The sequence below is a fragment of the Coenobita brevimanus genome, chromosome 66 (assembly GCF_032717465.1).
Source record: "Coenobita brevimanus isolate Jiangsu-jjx chromosome 66, ASM3271746v2, whole genome shotgun sequence".
Lineage (NCBI taxonomy): Eukaryota > Metazoa > Arthropoda > Malacostraca > Decapoda > Coenobitidae > Coenobita > Coenobita brevimanus.
Window position 1 is genome coordinate 22843033 of NC_137019.1, and position 19194 is coordinate 22862226.

Below are 19194 nucleotides of genomic sequence, written 5' to 3' on the forward strand. Positions count from 1 at the left end.
TAAAACCCTTTCACACTTCCTGGCTCTCGTTTATAACCTCTCCATCTCTCCTCTCTCAGGCTTCCCCGCTTACCACCACTCACTCCCTCACACTCTCCCACCATCAGTCTATTTAATGCTGTTCTGTGGCTGTATTTATGACTCCCCTAAGCCTATATTGTGCTTATGAATACTTGTATGTACATTTCTGCTCACTCATACGGCTACCAAACACGACTCGGCTTAGGTAGAATGTATTTTACTGTGACAAGATATGGAAAACAAAACGATCTTGGATAATAGGTAAGTGTTATGGAGATGTGTTTATCGCAAAAATTGGGTAAGGTCCATAATAAATACGACAACAGAACTTTCACGTCAAATCTTAACCCTTACATTACACCTTTCTTTAGTATGTGTGTTTTGCATCGTTTCATTATGAGGTCTACTGCAGCACCGAACCGTACGAGAGAGAGAGAGAGAGAGAGAGAGAGAGAGAGAGAGAGAGAGAGAGAGAGAGAGAGAGAGAGAGAGAGAGAGAGAGAGAGAGAAAACGTCCTTTCCAGTACTAACCAAGTACGAATCATCATGGCGTAGCAGTAGTGAGAGCAGAGCATATGGAAAGTGCAAGGGTTGAATTGGCTGACTGTGTGTGTGTTAGAGTCCGTATATACCATGGGTACAAATCAACAGGGTACGAACCTAATGCCACCATATGAGAGGACATATTACCGGCACCCAATTCAAATGTCCATTACTGTCTGGGATTTTGCACTCCAGATTTATGTCACACGCAGATCCGTGGGTGAGCGAGGTATCCACTTAGCCACTGCGATTCCTGTTTTTGATAGTTCTAGATAATTTTATTCCGTTTTGAAAAAAAAAGTATCGCTAAAACGGTCAGAAAATATCTCAGCTCATTTAGTTAGTTTACGTCACTTACTGAAATCTTGCTACTTCCAGACGATTTTATTCAGCTTTGTAGAGCCCTCTTGGCAGGGACACACACACACACACACACACACACACACACACACACACACACACACACACACACACACACACACACACTGAATAATTTCTCGCCTCTCACATTCACTCTCCAACACTCTTTGCCTTTCCCTCACACGCTTTCACTCTTCTCCCCTCCTTACTCTCTCTCTCTCTCTCTCTCTCTTTCTCTCTCGCCAGTCAGTCAGCCGTCAGTGTAATCTTCACGTCGTATTCGCGTTTAGATCACTCGTTAGGTACTTAACACTTTCAGTGTGATGACATATATATTTATTTATTTTTTTCAAGTTCAACGTCTGCATATGATGTTGTGTTGCCTGCTGGCACTAAACAGTGTCCTTGCTGACTGGTTCAGCTTTGTGTGAATGTCTGTGAACGGTCGGGTCTGAATATAAATGTAGATAAATGTAGGTAAGAGTAAAGCGATGTTTGTAGTGAGGGAGAAGGTAGCTCAGTGTGATGCAGGCTACTGGTGCCTAGAGACAACTGGTGCGTGAGTTTAAGTACCTGGGTGATAATAGGTAAAATGTAGGGGGTGGGGGACCACACACCATGGGGCGCTCAGCCACGGTGCTCATCTTCGAAACTTAAGCCTTTGAACCTGTGGTGGGTTACTCACCCACTGTCTTGGGATAGAAAGACACTGCATCATTCAGGTTACCACAGTAACAGGAAAGAGAGGTAAATGTGTAACTGAAGTTGAGAGCAGAGTGGCTCAAGGTACAAATGTGGTTGGTGCTGTGAAAGCTGATACACAACTCAGTGTTCGAAGGCAGTAAGGCGAATGCTTGAAGGCTGTGTTAGTGGCCACATAAATACATGTGTGACTGTTAGTCTGGTTTGGCATAAAAAAGTAAGAGCAGTGGAGGCAGGAATGTATTCGGGTTGTAAAGAGCGGACAGGATAAGAAGAATAGCAGTTCAGTTAAGATTATGAGGTAAGGAAGTCTTAATAAAAGTGTAGAAGAAAGTGTGTTTATGTGGTATAATCATAGAGGGAACAACTATAGATAGGGTGATGAAATGGGTAGCCTGTATGAAAGTGAGTCTGAGGGTGGGAGGAGGCGTGGTAAGCCAAGAGGGAGGTGGACGGATATGATAAATGCTGTTGATAGTTATCTCACTGCTGTGGTTTCACCTTCTTTGCCTCAGTATCACTCCTCACCACAACTTTTACGTGAGAATAAGGGTTGGAATGTAGGTCTTAGGGCTGCCACTAGACGATTTTTTTTTTTTTTTTGTTAAGTTCTCCCGTTCAATACACTAAGGACTTGGCTACTATTTTGGCCACCACCAGGCCAGTCTTCACCTGTTGTAGTACTTCTTGCAGTGAAGTGGTTACTGCAAGATCCCCCACCTCTCTCTCTCTCTCTCTCTCTCTCTCTCTCTCTCTCTCTCTCTCTCGTTACCCGATGCCTCTTACCGGGTTTAGAAAGTGGCTGGGCTTTTTCCTCCTACGTTTTCACTCTCTTGCTTCTATTCCTTTTTTCTTCTTTCCTCTCAGTCTTTCTTCTGTTTTTGGTTTTCTTCACTCAGTTCTCCACCCATTTTTTTCTATATGCATTCGATCTTTTGGTTTCTATTTCTGTTGTCTCTTATCCTTCATTCTCCATCTTTTCTTGTTTCTGCTTCTCTGTTTCTACAGTATAGTTTTGTCTTTCTTACATTATTTACCTGTCCCGTTTTCTATCTGTACCCACTGAGCCTCTTGTTTATATTTTCTCCTCTTTTTCTCCTCGGCCTTCTCCTTTCCTTCTCACTTCATCTTTTTCATTTTGTCGTCTTTCGTCTTCTTTTTCCTTCGTTGCATCTTCCCTCCCTTGCCTCTCCCTCTCTGAATTTTTCCACTTCCAATTTCACTTTCCTCACACAACGTTTCTTTTATGATATATATATGATATTTTCTTCCCCGACATCTTCCCCCTTTCCCCTAGATATCGTCCATACCCTTCCCCCAAATTCCTCGCCTTGCTTCATTCCCCATTAGATGTTTTTTCCCATTTCACCCTACCTTGAAGTGAAAGTCCTTTCCCTTAAAAATTCTCTCTCTCTCTCTCTCTCTCTCTCTCTCTCTCTCTCTCTCTCTCTGTTTACAGCGCGTGCCCGTCCTTGTTTACGACGTGTGCTGGTAAGGTTTGTAAACAGTAGTCTCAGGCCACGTCATACATTACCCCACGGACTGCCTCTGCTCCCCTCCCCTCCTCCCTCACCCTCACCCTGTCTCGCCTCTCCTCCCCCTCACCCCCCATCCACTCTCCCATACCTCCCATTTATTTTCCATCACTTTAGGGCTAAGTCACAGGGGGTAAGGAGGTGGGTGTGTGAGTGCTACGAATCAGTGAAACAAAAGTAAGGTAGTAGTAATAGCTAGTGTTATTGTGTTCGTTTCATGATAATTATTTGAGTGTTGTGGACAGGTGTTGGCTTTGAATGTCCACCATACAAACTCGGTGGCAGTCAGTGAGGCTCGAACCCACTTTAGACTGTCCTCTGAAAGTGTGGTTAGTGCCAAACCAACCGATCAACTGAGTCACCCTCTCCCCTTCTCATCTCTCCTTTCAGTCCTTACACCTCTCGCTCCATCCTTTGCTTCTGTCCTTTCCTCCCTAACTCTTCTCATCTCCCCCTTCCACTACTGCCTTTTCAGCCCCTGCCTCGTGGAAGTGAGTTGAAGGTTGCACTACCTTCCCTCTTCGAATCTTAAACAAATAGTGGCTTTCCACCTGAATGTCCCTTTTGTAACTAAACAGTGAAGGTGCGCGGTGTGAGAGGGACGGTCTTGACGATGGGATGGTTTAAGGCACATTTTTTTCTTACATATACTGTATTTGATTTTTTCTTCATGTGTCCCACACTGGGCATAGGCTTCACGGCCTGTTTCCAAGGCCAAATGTCTTCCTACATACGTTTACACCTCCAAATGTCACCGCCCTAACACCCACCGTCTATATTGAATACATGCTAGGGCTATCTCACACAGGACTGGCGTGGTATTGGCGGAGGTATTTTTACATGTCGACGGGCCTTCTGGCAGATCAGTAAAATCGGCTTCATGAAATTTAGATCCTTAAACTGTTCGCTGCCCCAGCTGGGATTCGAACCTGGGTACATTAGGGTTGCAGGCCACCTCTTTGCCGATTAAGATTTGTTAACAGGGGGACAGAAAAGAAGTGGGGCGAGGGGAAAAGAGTGAGCGGGATGTGCTGTGATGGTGGTAGGTGGGCGGAGGTAAAGCCCTTTGTGAATACCGGCATTTTGATCGATAATGACGTGACTGTGATTAACTCCGAAGTTTTCTCCATGAAGATGAAGAAGAAGAAGGAGGAGGAGGAGGAGGAGGAGGAGGAGAGAAGGAGGAGGAAGAAGTAGAAGAAGAAGTTGAAGAAGAAATAGGCTTCGGACTGATGCCTATCACCAACACAAAGGTTATTAAGGTAGATAATTTTTATTAAGTTCCAATCTCTCCTTACATTATGACAGTCGAATTTACATCCAGGTCCCTCGTTATACGGCTACATGGACGGGGGCAAGGGGGTAAAAAAACTTGGTCTAACGGCATGATCGGTCCGAGGATCAAGCTACCGGATGAGTGTGGCAGCTTCAACACTCTGACTGCAGTGGCTGAATGTCGGGATATTTTACAGACCACAACCAAGCATGTTATTTAGCTGAGGGACGGCGTGGAGAGATGTATGAAGGGGGAGGGGGTGGGTAGGAAAGACGACAGCTGAATGGAAGAGAACAGAGGATATGGAGGCGAATCGTTTGTCACCCCTTCTGGGATAAAGGCATCTGGATATAGAAAGATAGGTAGATAGAAATTTTACAGTTCGACGGATGGGAACAGTTTTGATGAGCCATTTAGTTAGTCCATTTACTGGTGAGGAAGAGGGTAAGGATGAAGATGGAATGGTGCATTTTTCCATCATACCCTTCATATCTTTTCCTTCAACCAAATTTCATGTCTCTTTCCTCCTGCCTCACTTCTCACCTATCGCCATTCTTCTCTCCAGCCTTCTTTTTTCTCTTGTTATCCCTTCTTGTCTTTTCTTCCTCCGTCTTTCGTTTTTCGTCCTCATTATCCTTTCATATGTGTTTCTTCCAGTACTCTCTCTCTCTCTCTCTCTCTTCCCCATTAGATCTCCTTCCTCCTTCCTCACCCCCCCCCCTTCCCCAACAGCTACCCACAGAGTCAATTCATCTTCTTCTCGTGAGGCCCAGGGATGTAGCAAGTAGTGTAGCCTTTAGTCGGGTGTCGCGTAAACATTGCCACAGCCACACAAAAAACATGGCCGGGGATTTATGAGTTTATAGTTCCTGGGGCCTCACTGCTGGTATTTGGTGGCTGAGTGATGGCGAGTATACAGAGAGAGAGAGAGAGAGAGAGAGACACACACACACACACACACACACACACACGCAGATTTCGGGTATAATGCACTAACAATAGCCAACACACACACACACACACACACACACACACACACACACACACACACACACACACACACACACACACACACACACACACAGATGTCGGGTATTATGCACTAACAATAGCCAACACACACACACACACACACACACACACACACACACACACACACACACACACACACACACACACACACACACACACACACACACACACAGATGTCGGGTATTATGCACTAACAATAGCCAACACACACACACACACACACACACACACACACACACACACAGATGTCGGGTATTATGCACTAACAATAGCCAACACACACACACACACACACACACACACACACACACACACACACACACACACAAAACCTCCTCCACACACACACAGTAAAGAAACAATCAAGGCAAAGTAAATCTAATGGACAGTAGATTAAAAGCGGAAAAAAAATTAACAAGGTGCAGTAAACCACACTAACCCAACCAGGAGGCAATGAATACCTCTCAACACACTGATTTACGCTAGACTGGTGTGCCGCCCTTCTTTTGGCTGCGGGACATAAGAGTAGAGCAGAGAGCGGAGGGTGGACAGGTGAGAGAGAGAGAGGGAGAGAGAGAGAGAGAGAGAGAGAGAGAGAGAGAGAGAGAGAGAGAGAGAGAGAGAGAGAGAGTATAAAGCTATATCTATTCTCTCCGAGTGGTACAGTCCCTCCTAAACTGAATTATATTGTCTGGTGGTGGCAGGAATAAAGCACAAAGGGACTCAGTGGAGCTGGAAATGGGATGCAGAACAAGGCTCCTCATTCTGGTGGGATCAGAAGGCTCTCCGCCACCTCCACATTAATTATTTGTTTTGTTTTATTATACCAGAGTATGCTCATATGTGTCGTTTGCATCTATTTATGGGCGTCAGTATTTAAAAACCATACGTACAATGACACAGGGCACGAAGAGGCTTTAGAAAACCTCACAAGCCCACGGAAATACTGCCCCAGAAGCTGGCAAAGGAAAGGGGAAGCCATCGTAAGAAACAGAGAGAATATTTTCATGCATTAGACTCTGGAAGCAGGCTACGAAGCCCGTGCCCACGCTTTAGTAGTCTCCCTTCGAGACACCAACAGACGACTGATCTTGCATCCTTCACACGTCATCTGCTAATTGGGCACTGATATTCACCATCCCCAGTGTGATTCATCAGTGATATCACATTCTAATATGTTGTTACGGTGTCAGTAGAAATGTTTTTTCGACGTGTCGTTGGGACCACACAAAGAGAAGTGAACATGGCGATGCTGAACTCAGATCCTCAGACTGCTCCCTGCAACAGCTACTAGTAAACACACCACCACGTAGTTCCAAGTCAACTGCCCTGTCCCATCCACTACCATCTCCCGCAAACATGTAGTAACCTAACATAAGAAAGGAAAAATGATAATGAAAGCAATACAATGGAGAACTAATTATAAAAGAGGAGAAAGTTAATGATGTAATAGCTCACGATGAAGTACGATGGTTAAGGTAACAGCAGTACAAGGACATCAATAAAAGAAGATTGGAAGGTGAACTCCTGAGGCACACGGAGTATTAAAGGCTATTAACACCAGGTTTCATTGGATTACTGACGGGTAATCCTACTTTAAATCCTGAAATCATACCAGCTGCTTTAACATGTATTCATTAGCATCATTACAAACTGTCAGTTAACAGCTTATCAGGTCAGAGACTAATCCAGGTATAATGAACTGGGGATCCAGCCGTACGACAGGACCTTCCCACCTGCACCAACGTCCTCTAACTATGTCGTCTGGTACAGGAGCAGTGTCAGCTACTCTGCTGATATTTAACTCCCTCACCAGAATCTTCAGAAAGTAAGACCCTCCCCCATTCTAGGTTCTCTTTTGAGCGGCTGGCCACTCGGAAAATGTGTTGCAGGAGGACAGCATCACTAAGACAGGAACCATAACGGAAGTCCAGTCAGTCATCCTGCATGATATCCGTCTAATTCCATGAAAGTCCTTAACGATGTCACCAGCAATGTCCTGGCACATCCCAAATGAGCCCCTGCAGGTGGACGAGCATTTAAAGGTCTTTCACCAGAGATAGCCATGCCTTCAGGGTAGTAACACTCTCTGTGATTCCGTTGTTACCCTTCAGAGCAACCCCTCGATCTCCATTGAGCCCTGGGATGCACCACCTATTTCAACAGACCTCATCGCCAGTGTACTGCCTCCCTGGCACAAGTGATTGACCTCCTAGGATATTCGATTCCGTGTTCAATAGGGTGTACCCTCACACCAATACTGAACTCCTAATTCAGAACCTGAGAAGGGGTGCAAGGCATCTGGAGGAACATCTGTTTGTGTCTGGAGATACAGGGCCATCTTTAACCCCCAACTGTCAGCCTAAACTAGAATGGAGATGCCTTATGACTATTCCGTTGAAGCAGGAATTGCAGAGTGACCATGTCTCACCCTAAGAAGGAATAGCGGCCCCAGTGGGGAATCGTCCAGAGGTTAAAGCTGTAGAGTGATTGACTCATTCATTGCTCCTGAGCTGGGTTGGAGGCACCCCACTACCATATCAGTGCAGCAGAAGCTGTAAAATGAACTTCACTACAAATGAGCCAGGTGGCAAAGAGAGAACAGTTTCGATTTCCTTTGGAGCAGACCCCTCACTACATACTGTATTGTTAAGTGAAGACGAAGGGGAATTGCGAGGCTTGGTGAATGAGTTGGGAAAGTGTGTAAGAAATGGAATCTGTAAGTGAATGTAGGAAAGAGTAAAGTTATGGTTTTCGAGAGAAATGAAGTCAGTGAATGTACAGTGAGGTTGGATGATGAGGAAATGGAAAATGTGGGTGCATTTAAGAACTTCGGTAGTGTGATGAGTAAGGATGGAAGTTTGGAGGATGAAGTGCTTGAAAGGGTACAACAAGGAAGAAAGGTATGATTCTTTGAAAGCAGAAATAAGAAATAGTGAAGTGAGCATGGAAGTGAAAATGTTGCTGCATGATAGTATTGTGATACCATGTTTGAAGGACACAAGTCAAGAGCGAGAGCAGTGGAAATGAGTTATTTGGGAGGAGCATGTGGAGTTGCATGGAGAGACAGATTGACAAATGAGGAAGTGAAGGAGCGTTGTGGTGTGGATGTGGATGTGCTAGAAAACGTTAGGAGATACACTGAGGTGGTTTGGCCATGTGGAGAGGATGGAGAGCGAGAGACTAACGAGGAGAATGTATGTGAGTGAGGTGGAGGAAGGGGGAAGAGGGAGGAGAAGGTCGAGGACGAGACTGAAGGGTGGAGTGGAGAGGTGTGTGAGAGAAGGGGGTGTGATCTGGGAGGAGGTCAGTGAAATGGCAGGGAACAGGGCGACATACAGTATAGGCGATTTGTTTGTGGCTATCCCTTGCGGGATTAAGGCGTCAGGCACTAGATAGATAGATAGTATTGCCTTTACTGTATCTCAGTAAGAGTATATGTATTCCTCATTAAGCCCTAGAAAGCGTTACTTTGTTTTTCTGTTCACTCTTTTCTGCGCGGTGTTACTAAGTAAAGACGGGCAACAGATACATCATAATCCATAGACAAATTAGTCCCAGACCAGCAGCCAGGTGTGAAGTCAGATGGAGGCCAATCACAAGTACAAAAGAGACACTAGGCAGGTAACTTGGTGAATCAAGGACACTCTCTAGCATCTTGTCCTATGCAATTGACGTTGCTTCCTTCACGCAAGCGTTTTCATGTATGCCTTCTAGAATTTTAGTTTGGACTTAGTAAAGAGGTAAAGGTTAGGGCAGCGGCCATGACATACTTAGCGGTACTGCATGTTAATTTCCGTAAGTAGGCCTTTAAGTCTGTGTGGCTTATTTACCCATCATCCTGGGATGCAAGGTCGTATCATAATCCAGGTTAACACAGTTACTTCTCCTGGGCGTTACCTTAGGTACTTATTACTTACCAGCCAAAAGGGTGGATGGACTCCTGAGTCGAGTGGTACCAGCTGCCCACACCAGGGTTTGAACCATGACGCAGTTAAGGCTCCACCTTCGTGGCGAGCAATGATAAACACTCGGTGAGCGTGGTGCCGGCATGATATAATACAAATGAAAATTTATGTGTTGTATGCTGAAATGAACTGGCATGAAACAGTACCAGGGAGCATTCTGGACCAGTGAAAATATGGGTGTAGGAAGGCCGGTGTTGATGGTGCCTTGAACTAAATCACACGCGGCCATATCGTACATTCAACACCAGACCTACCCTCAGTAACCTTGACCACACACAGGTAATAGCAGGTGGAGAGGGAGAGAGAGAGAGAGAGAGAGATTATGGGTTCCTTTCAGTTGTTTTTGAGGAAGTGGTTGTAGAAGTCATCAGCAACTGGGAATAGGGTTGCAGTCTACACACACACACACACACACACACACACACACACACACACACACACACACACACACACACACACACACACACACACACACACACACACACACACACACACACACACACACACACACACACACACACACACACACACACACACACACACACACACACACACACCTGTGCCCAATAGCTTTAGTATCTTTGGGTGGGATTAACTGGGTTGGATGATGATGGTAATAATAAAAATAATGGATATCATTGTCACTGTTATCAATGTTACTGTTTTTTAATCTTTATGTGGCCGCCGTTCCCCCCTCCAGCGGGAATGGGGCCTAGAAGCAGGAGAAAGCAATCTTATTCACACACATTCAGTGCCTTGGCCGTCACAAGTAATGGCCTTCAGTAAATCATGCTTGAAATATGGCCTGCACCACTAGGCCCTCCATGATTAGTTCGCTGTCTCCTTGTTTTTTTCTGATCGCTTCACTTCTTGGTGTTTGTAGATCCCTGACACCGAGTTATCTACCCTTATACCACTTCACTTTAGTTTTATCAGTTCCATATGTCCCGCTCACCCTCCTGGACGCACAAGCCTCTGTAGCAATAGTTTCTGACACACTATCCTTCATTATTTTCTTTTTTTATCTTTTCCTTTCACCATTCTCTCATTTTCCTCTATTTCAGATCTGTATGCTAGCTGTGTGTTGCCATGCTAAGGTCCTGAAGAAGCCTTGTATGATCCTTGTCGTGTACAGTGGATTCTCTGATGTGCGAAGACATCATACTGGACAACCGCTATTTGAGGCTATTTGATTCTTTCCCTAGGGGTATTATGGCGCATTTCATTCCTTTAGCATGTCAGGGATTAACATGGATTTCTTGTTGCTATTTTCTACTTACCTACCTCCCTATGTACAGTACTTACCATCCTTCTTCCTACCTCCTCCCCTCCTTCCCTACCTACCGCACCTGTCTATCTCCCTGCCTACCTACATACTTACATACCTCCTTGCCTACTTTCCTACCAACTTCCTTGCCTACCTTCTTTTCTGACTACCTACCTACCCACTCAACGCCCTACCAGCCTCCCTGCTTATCTCCCTGCCGATCACCCTACCGTCTTTTCCTACCTCACTACCTACCTCCCTGTCTATCTCCCTGCATACACACCTACCTGCCTGCCTACCTCCCTTCCCACCCAACTATCTCCTTATCTACTGTACTTCCCTGCTTGCCTCCATCGCCTAATGAATTAGTGACACAAGCGTATTTTAACAAATTTTTGTACATTTATCGGCTTCCAGTGGGTTGTATAAAAATTATGATGATGGCATAATTTATTACATATTGAATGTTCTTTCTAATGATACCAGTGTTATACCTATACTACTGTAAATAAAGGCGTTTGGTCTATGACCTGTACCTTTTTCCTGGTCATCGTCGACCTAGAGGTAGCTCTAAGCGTGTCAATAACACCGACCAGGTTACACCATCGAGTGGTGAGGATTCATTTGATATCTTAATAGTCTGAACTGGTCCATAACTGTGGCATTTAGGGCGCAGAAGAACGAACGAACGGAAGTACAACTCTCCACCCGGCTCATGCGCTCAAGGCCCTCAGGTTCGTCTTCAAGGACTATTCTCTTTATCTGTCTGTCATCACACATTCTCTCCATACGGCCGTGTCGCACTGACAATCACTGTCAGACCTTTCCATCATACTGCATCTGCTTCAATAACTATTTCTTACTGTATAAACTTCTCACTCCACAGATACGTACGAGAAGGCCATCCAATCCCGAGCGGAATGGGAAGAAACGAAACGGGGAGAGGAGAGGAAGAACAGAAGAAGAAGGAGCGTGGGGGAGGGTAGGAAGAAGTGGAAGAGGAGGAAGAGAAGTGTGAGCCTGGAGAGGAATGTGGAGGTGACGGTGGTGGCTGACAAGAAGATGGTGGACTATTATGACAACGAGGACATCACCACATACATCCTCACCGTCATGAACATGGTACGTGAGTGGGTGTGTGGATGAGGGGAGTGCTGGTAAGTTGGTAGGCAAAGCAGGTAGGTAGCTGGATGGGTGGTTGAGTGGGATGATTGCTAGATGAGTAGGTCTGAGGATGGCAAGAATGTAGGTAAGCAGGAGGGTAAGGGGGTGGTATATCGACTGGTAGGTAGGTAATTAGGTAAGTACGTAAGCGGATGGTTGGGTGAATTGTAAGTACTCGTAGGTAGGTGAGTCGGCAGGTAGCAGGCTGAGAGAGAAAATTAGTTGGGTAGGTAGGAAGGAATGTGAGTGAGAGGCGAGAGACAGGCAGGTAGGTAGGTGGGTAGGCAGGGATGTGAACGATACAGGGTACTTCATAAATCAGAGTACAATATAGCCTATATTTACCTATTCAGTCTTTGCATTTTGAAACAATGGATGAAATATTTGAAAATCTTCCCCAGTAACTTCTCATCTGTGTGCCTGCCTGCTGTTTCTATCGATACTGCATAATGTAAGAACTCTATGCAGCATTTTAACCATTACCTTTAATCATCATCATCATCATCATTAACGTCTTCGTTATCGTCTTCGTCTTCGTCGTCATCGTCGTCGTCGTTTTCTCAGTAATACATGGGATGTGAGGGCTCAAGAAAAAAGTAACAGGAGAGCAGACAGATTGAAGAACTGTTAAATAGAATGCCAGATGAAACTGACCACACACTCATTCAGTCATCATTCAAGTCTTCAGAAATTTTCAGTTTCGTCAGTTGGATTTCATAATAACTGTGAGACAGAGACATTCGGACAACTGCCAAGCAAGAAAAACAAAGATGCAATTCTTCTCCACACATTTCTGTCCTCCTTCTTCCACAATATCTATACTTTGCATACTAACATAGTCACCCCCGTTATCCAGCAACCTTCTTGGCTTTACACGCCTCATCCAACCTCTGACTCACTCATATATACTCTCTTCGCCACCCTACTCACATTCTTTGACTGTGGCCATACCAGTGCATAGCCAAGGCAACATCACACATTCCTGTCACACATATACCTGTACTTACACTGAACCAGTCACTGAAACATCTGTGCACTCTTAGAGGCTTCACTACCGTCATAAAACACTTTACATTATTCACCAATTTTCCCTGCACATAATGCATACACAACACCTTCCATAATCCCTATCTGTTTACACTATCATATGCTTTTTCGAATACATAAGTGCTATATAAATCTTACAGTCCTTCTCACACCCATCTCTCAGACTGCAAATATTGATCCACACATTCTCTGCCACTCCTGAAGCCACCCTGTTCATCACTCTTCAGATCTTCTTACACCTGTCTTTCATTTTCTATCAATATTCTTTCATGTGCCTTATTCACAACACACAGCGGACTTAACGATAATTATTGCACTCAGCTTGGCCACCTTTATTTATGTCACAGTTGAACCGCAGCCTTCTTCCGCTCCACTGGTATAGTTCCACAAATCCAGGCTTTTGTAATGGATTTCCTACAATCAGTTTATTGCACTGCATCATATAACTTCTGCATACAATTTAGCAACGCTTGCAGCCTCCCCATTCAGTTCTGCTGTTAGCACATTCTCGTGAATTATAAATCTTTCTTGTTCTCGACATTCCCATTGACCATTTTCTTTTTTCAAGTCTTTCCATCTGCCTCTTATTTCTCTTTCATTTGTTTTTATTCGTCCGTTTCCAAGTCCAACATTGTCACATTTTTCTACAACATGTGAAATACACTGACTGTTCAGAAAAACAAAACATAACATGCCATATGAAAAGCAAAGAGCAACAACATGGTTCACTCTGCCGCCGTTGTTCACCTGGGCCAGGATAATAATTGCAGTGTACGAACCACGGAGGTAAGGTGGCTGAGCAGAAGGCATAGCGGGCTTATTTTTCCCTGACAGAACTGGGACACTCAGTCTGAAATTCGATGAGCCTTAGTTATGAGGTCTGACCACACCTCGCCATCAACTGAGCTGAAAGGTGTCAGGAATATTTGTCAGGTTAGCAAAACCATGTTTTAGTGTACCGTGTTAGGCCATGATGCTGGCATTTAACTGTGCGTGTGTGTGTGTGTGTGTGTGTGTGTGTGTGTGTGTGTGTGTGTGTGTGTGTGTGTGTGTGTGTGTGTGTGTGTGTGTGTGGTGTAGCCAAATAGAAAAGTTAGCTGATAAAAACAGGCGAGCAGATTATATGGTAAGTGGGTTCAGTGGAGGGGAAGGAAAGAGGTAGCACAGGAAAATAGTAACACCAAAAGATACAAGAAATATGAAGAATTAATAGGTATATAAGTAAAAATGATAGCACCATCATCATCCATTTCTTCCACATACATGAGGTGGTGGGGAAATTCACGACACTGTTCTCTGATTTCTTTTGGGACACGCATCATAAAAAGTGTCTGTGCTGTGGTAGGTGATGGCTGCCTGTCTGTGTGTCTCTGTCAATACAAGGATGGTAGGTTCCCAGCCCACACTCTCTCCTCATATGCTCACTTTTTGCCACACGCAGGGAATTAGTGGACGGTGTTCATGCACCCAATTCCCTAGGATTGAAATTTTGATAATGATGCACAATAAAGATGTTGATAATAATGGTAATAAGATAGCAATAAAGAAAAAAAAATATGCATACTATTATAACTGAACAGGAGTTGATATACAAGAGCAAAGAAGAGGCAGAAAAATATAGACCAGTTTACTCTGTGCATAAAGCCATATATGCAAACTGAAGGCCAGGAAGGTGAGAAAACAATAATGATGGTGTTCTAAAGACCGGCAACCAGTTCTGTGAGATTAGCTTCGTTCTGCATGGTTATCCGGCCCTTGGTAACTCCCGCCGCACCATATTATCTCACGGGATTGTAATTCTGACTGGATTTTTCTCTGGAGATAATCAAATTTGGTCATTTTTTCGTTTAACATTGTTGCCTAAAAGTAGGAATGATGATGATGATGATGATGATGATGATGATGATGATGATGATGATGATGATGATGATGATACAACTACTACTACTACTACTACTTCTACCACCACCACTGCTAACTAATAATAATGATGGTGTGATAATAAACATCCCTATTACTACTACTTATACTACTATTACTACTACTACTATGAAGAAGAATCAAAAGGAGTTCTCAGGGAGTGCAACACCCACACCTACCAAATGATCTAAGGGCCGAAATTTTTACTTTGCAGTGTGATCTTGACCTTCGACAAACTACTCACAAAATCATCTGGTAAATTACAGGTACAGGTTTCTCTCTTCATTTACTCACAAAACTAAATTGTCATTCTTGTCCGGCCCATTACCTTCCACGAAGGTTCAAATCAGACCTAAAGTGTGTGAGGTTACTTTGCCCAGTGACCTTAACCTTTGGCCCTTCCATGTGAACATCAGCTTTGTTTTTAAAATCGAATCAGTTTATTCTTGCTTTACCATCATCTCATCTACAAAGTTTGTATTGAACTCTTTAAATTGGGCCATGGGACTTGGTCTTTAACCTATAGTTCTAAAAAACAATCGGTTTTCTCCTTGACTGACTGTCAACCCATCCACCAAGTATGGTTAAAAACTTTTTGAGTTCTTTTTTCAAATTCACACACACAGACACGGGTCGAACTTTGACCTTGACCTGAGTGACATTGACTTGGCTGAGTGATCACGCACTTGAATAATTCCATTTTTGCCTCACCTCATCCCTTACTCCGAGCTTGGTCTGAATTTGATAAAGACTTTAAGCTGATTTTGCTAGGTCAGCGTTTGACCTCGCCCAGTGACCTTGATCTTTGACACATTGTTCTAAAAGACAAGACAGTTTTTCATGACCTAATCCTCAACATTTTCACTAAGTTAAAATCAGATGAAAACCGAGTAATTTTGCTAATACACGCACACCCAAACACATACCAACACACACACACACACACACACACACACACACACACACACACACACACACACACACACACACACACACACACACACACACACACACACACACACGCACGCGCGCACGCGCGCGCTCATGACACTCAAATCATAACACCCGTTCTCGTTTTGTGAGCGTGGGTGTAATATATCACAGAAGAGCATGTTAATGGTTATATGTTCAATATGTAGCTCGCACGTTTCAGAGTCTAATGAGTAATTATTAAAGTAAAAAATGCGGCCAAATAAAATTGTTTCTGACAGTAATTAACTTCCGTGAAAACCATTTGGTTTACCTACCCAGCACAATGACGTTAATGTAATATTCTTATGTTCTATTGATGATCTTTGAAAGTATAGTAGCCCCATTAGCTTATTACGTCGCGTCTTCCTGAAGTTAAAGAAAATCGTCAGTGGGTAAGAAAAACTACATGTAAGGAAAAGTCATCACCTGCCTGAAGGGGTTGAGATGGTCCATGAGTATTTGGCCAGCACCAGCAGACGATACACTTGAAAATGACTGGAAGCTTTGTTATCTGTAGATATATTTCTTGTAACATCTATTGACAAATGTCATATCTCAAGACACAGTACATCTGTTGACAAACGTTGTATCTGATATATCTGTCTATCGTCAAACATCATATCCCGGAGATTATCTGTCTGTTGGCAAACATCACATTCCAAAGACTATCTCTCTGTTGCCAAACGTCATAATTATCTCAGAGACTATTTATCTTTTACCAGGGGTAATATCTTAGCAACTATCTGTTTGTTTCCAAACGTCATATTTGAGAAACTATCTGTCTGTTGCCAAACGTTACACGTAAGAAATTCTTTATCTGATGCCACTACAAGAGGTAACCATTGGTGCTGCGGCAGCATACTCAGTTTGCAACTAGGTGGCTTAGAGCTCGATTCTCAGGCGGTCAGACTCTTGGACGACGTTTGTCTCCCCTTTGTCCCTGTTCACCCAGCAATACCGTTGAGTGCATGGATGTATAGCATTGCTTCGAAACACTGTAGGGAAGAGTTGACCTTAGAAAAAATTATCTGCCTTAATGACGACTCGTGCAGTCCATAGGCATAGGCACAAAGGCATAAGTTATGGAGATGAGCACCATGGTTAGGCGCCTCATGGCGTCTGCCCTCACCTTTACCTTTACCTTAAAGCCTTTCTATCGTATCTCATCACCATTCTACTCTATTCAGGGTCGGCATCCAAACCTTGCTTCCCAGTGCATTATGAATGGGTCAGATGTATCCAGAAATAAAACCAGAGAATTATGAGGGTACAGGACCTCTCAGCAGTGTGGCCAGTGAAATACCTATTAAGATTACCGAAATTCGCTATGCATATCTCACCTCCTGCTGTCGGCTCTGACGGAAGCGTGGCCGCCTGGCAGGGCACCGGCATCACAGAGCGCAATCCTCGTTGCCATGGGAGGCTTGGCGGCACCTGTTCCTTTTGCGATACTGTATCCTACACCTCATTATTATTTCTGTCTTTAATATAGCCATCGATTACGTCAGACATACACAACGATTATACACGGGTAATATGTAGAGTAAATCGCTGAGAAAGAGACATTCCGGGATCTCTTTATTTTTCTCGAGTAATTTTTGTGTCTGGTGTTACGAAATATATTTATTATTCATTTGTATACTTTCCGCGCCTTTGATATCAACATCGACTGCGTCAGATACATACATACATGAGGATTATTGACGGTAATGTGCAGAGTAAATCGCCCAGAATGAGGCGTTCCGGTATAACCAAAGTCAACAATAATACGGGCCCAAAGTCTCGCATAATCTCGCAGTCCGCGGGAAAAACTGGGGTCATGGCGTCCCCCTAGCGGCACATTGAGAATCCGGTCCCGAGTCTTGATCTCAATTTAGATAATCTTTGGAGGGGCGGCCGTCCTCTTATCTCCCCCTCTGAGCCTTAGAATTACACCGACTACATTTTTTTCTCTTCCAGCACAATGAGGATGGTGGAATAATGCATAAGGCGCCGAGCTACAACACCCGACAACAGCAAAGTGGTAATCAAGAGCAGGCTGCACCTTGCCCAACAATTATATTCGGGAGATTTCGTAACACCTATTCCTCAGGAATTTATTTTGCATATTATACCTTAGCCCCTTCAGTCCGGGTACATCATATAGATTTTATTCATGCCAAATCGTTACGATTTGGTTCAGTAAAAAGGAATATCCAACGCAGTGGAGGGGATAATGAAGGCTGGATCAACCACTACATGAAGAAAAGTCTTAACCAAGCTTATTAAAGTCGTCTGGTGGTAGCACGATTAGAATATAAAGCAGTTCACCTGACCGAAAGAGTTTATGTTCTCTTGTTTACACACACACACACACAATATTGATTGTATTCTTGCTAATGACACCAATTCTATTCAACCTGATGAGATGTCTTGCAGTAAAGGGGTTGATGAAAGGTTTATCTAACTATTCCAGTTTGAAAACTCTATCTTATAGTTAACAAAATTGTCAAGGGATGGCAAAAACAAAATGAAAAAGCACACACACACACACACACACACACACACACACACACACACACACACACACACACATATATATATATATATATATATATATATATATAATCACAAGAAAATATTAAATTGAAAATGGAAAGGAAGAAGTGGGATGAAGTCTGACGCGCCATTAATAACACGGCTCAAGCAGCGGAACGATAATGGCGCCTGGAAGAATTATACGCACGTTAGAAAAAGTATTTTACTGATACAATAGTCTGGACCCGACCTGGACCTACGTGAAGAGGGGCAGGTGTGGCAGACTGTTGTGTCTCCCCAGTAAACAACTTTTTCCTGCTGTGGGTATAATTCCTCCAGTTCACGGCACTGTGAGAGTAAGACACATCAAGGAGGAGGGAGCTGAAGGCACCTCACTCTACGTCTGGTGGATTTCGCTGGGCCCCAGGAAGATCTCTCGTAGAGAAAGGGTAAACCCCTTCAACCCGGTGACGTGTTTGTTTATTCTTGTTACATCCATATAATTTTATTCAGGTTTTGAACAACCATTAGTAATGAGGGTGTACAAGAAGTCTGTATCTAACCTCCCTACCATAGAAAACGTCTCCCAATAAGTAAAATCGTCTGGCGGTAACAAGAAGAAAATAATACATAAATAATCGAAATGAAGGTACTGAAGGGAACAGTAATCAAGAAAGGAATTTGCGGAACGTAACCTGTCCTGCTACGTGCCTGGCTGTTAAAATTATGTTTTTTTGTGCATATTTTCACTGAGGAGGGTGTCAGTCTCGTGCCTAGAGTGGCTTGGGAAAGTACTCATTAACCTATTCTGCCTGAGGACGTAAATTTCCTCTCACTCTTACTACCGGCAGACGATTTTATTTAGCCCAG

General features: G+C 43.9%; 1 protein-coding gene across 1 annotated transcript in view; it reads left to right on the forward strand.

The window, feature by feature from the left end:
• Positions 1 to 19194, forward strand: part of LOC145405310 (A disintegrin and metalloproteinase with thrombospondin motifs 6-like) — a 278205-nt gene that overhangs the window by 130970 nt on the left and 128041 nt on the right. Inside the window, exon 5 of the mRNA XM_080276730.1 lies at positions 11591 to 11826. Within this exon, the coding sequence (XP_080132856.1) occupies positions 11591 to 11826 (236 nt within the window). The remainder of the gene's footprint in view (positions 1 to 11590; positions 11827 to 19194) is intronic.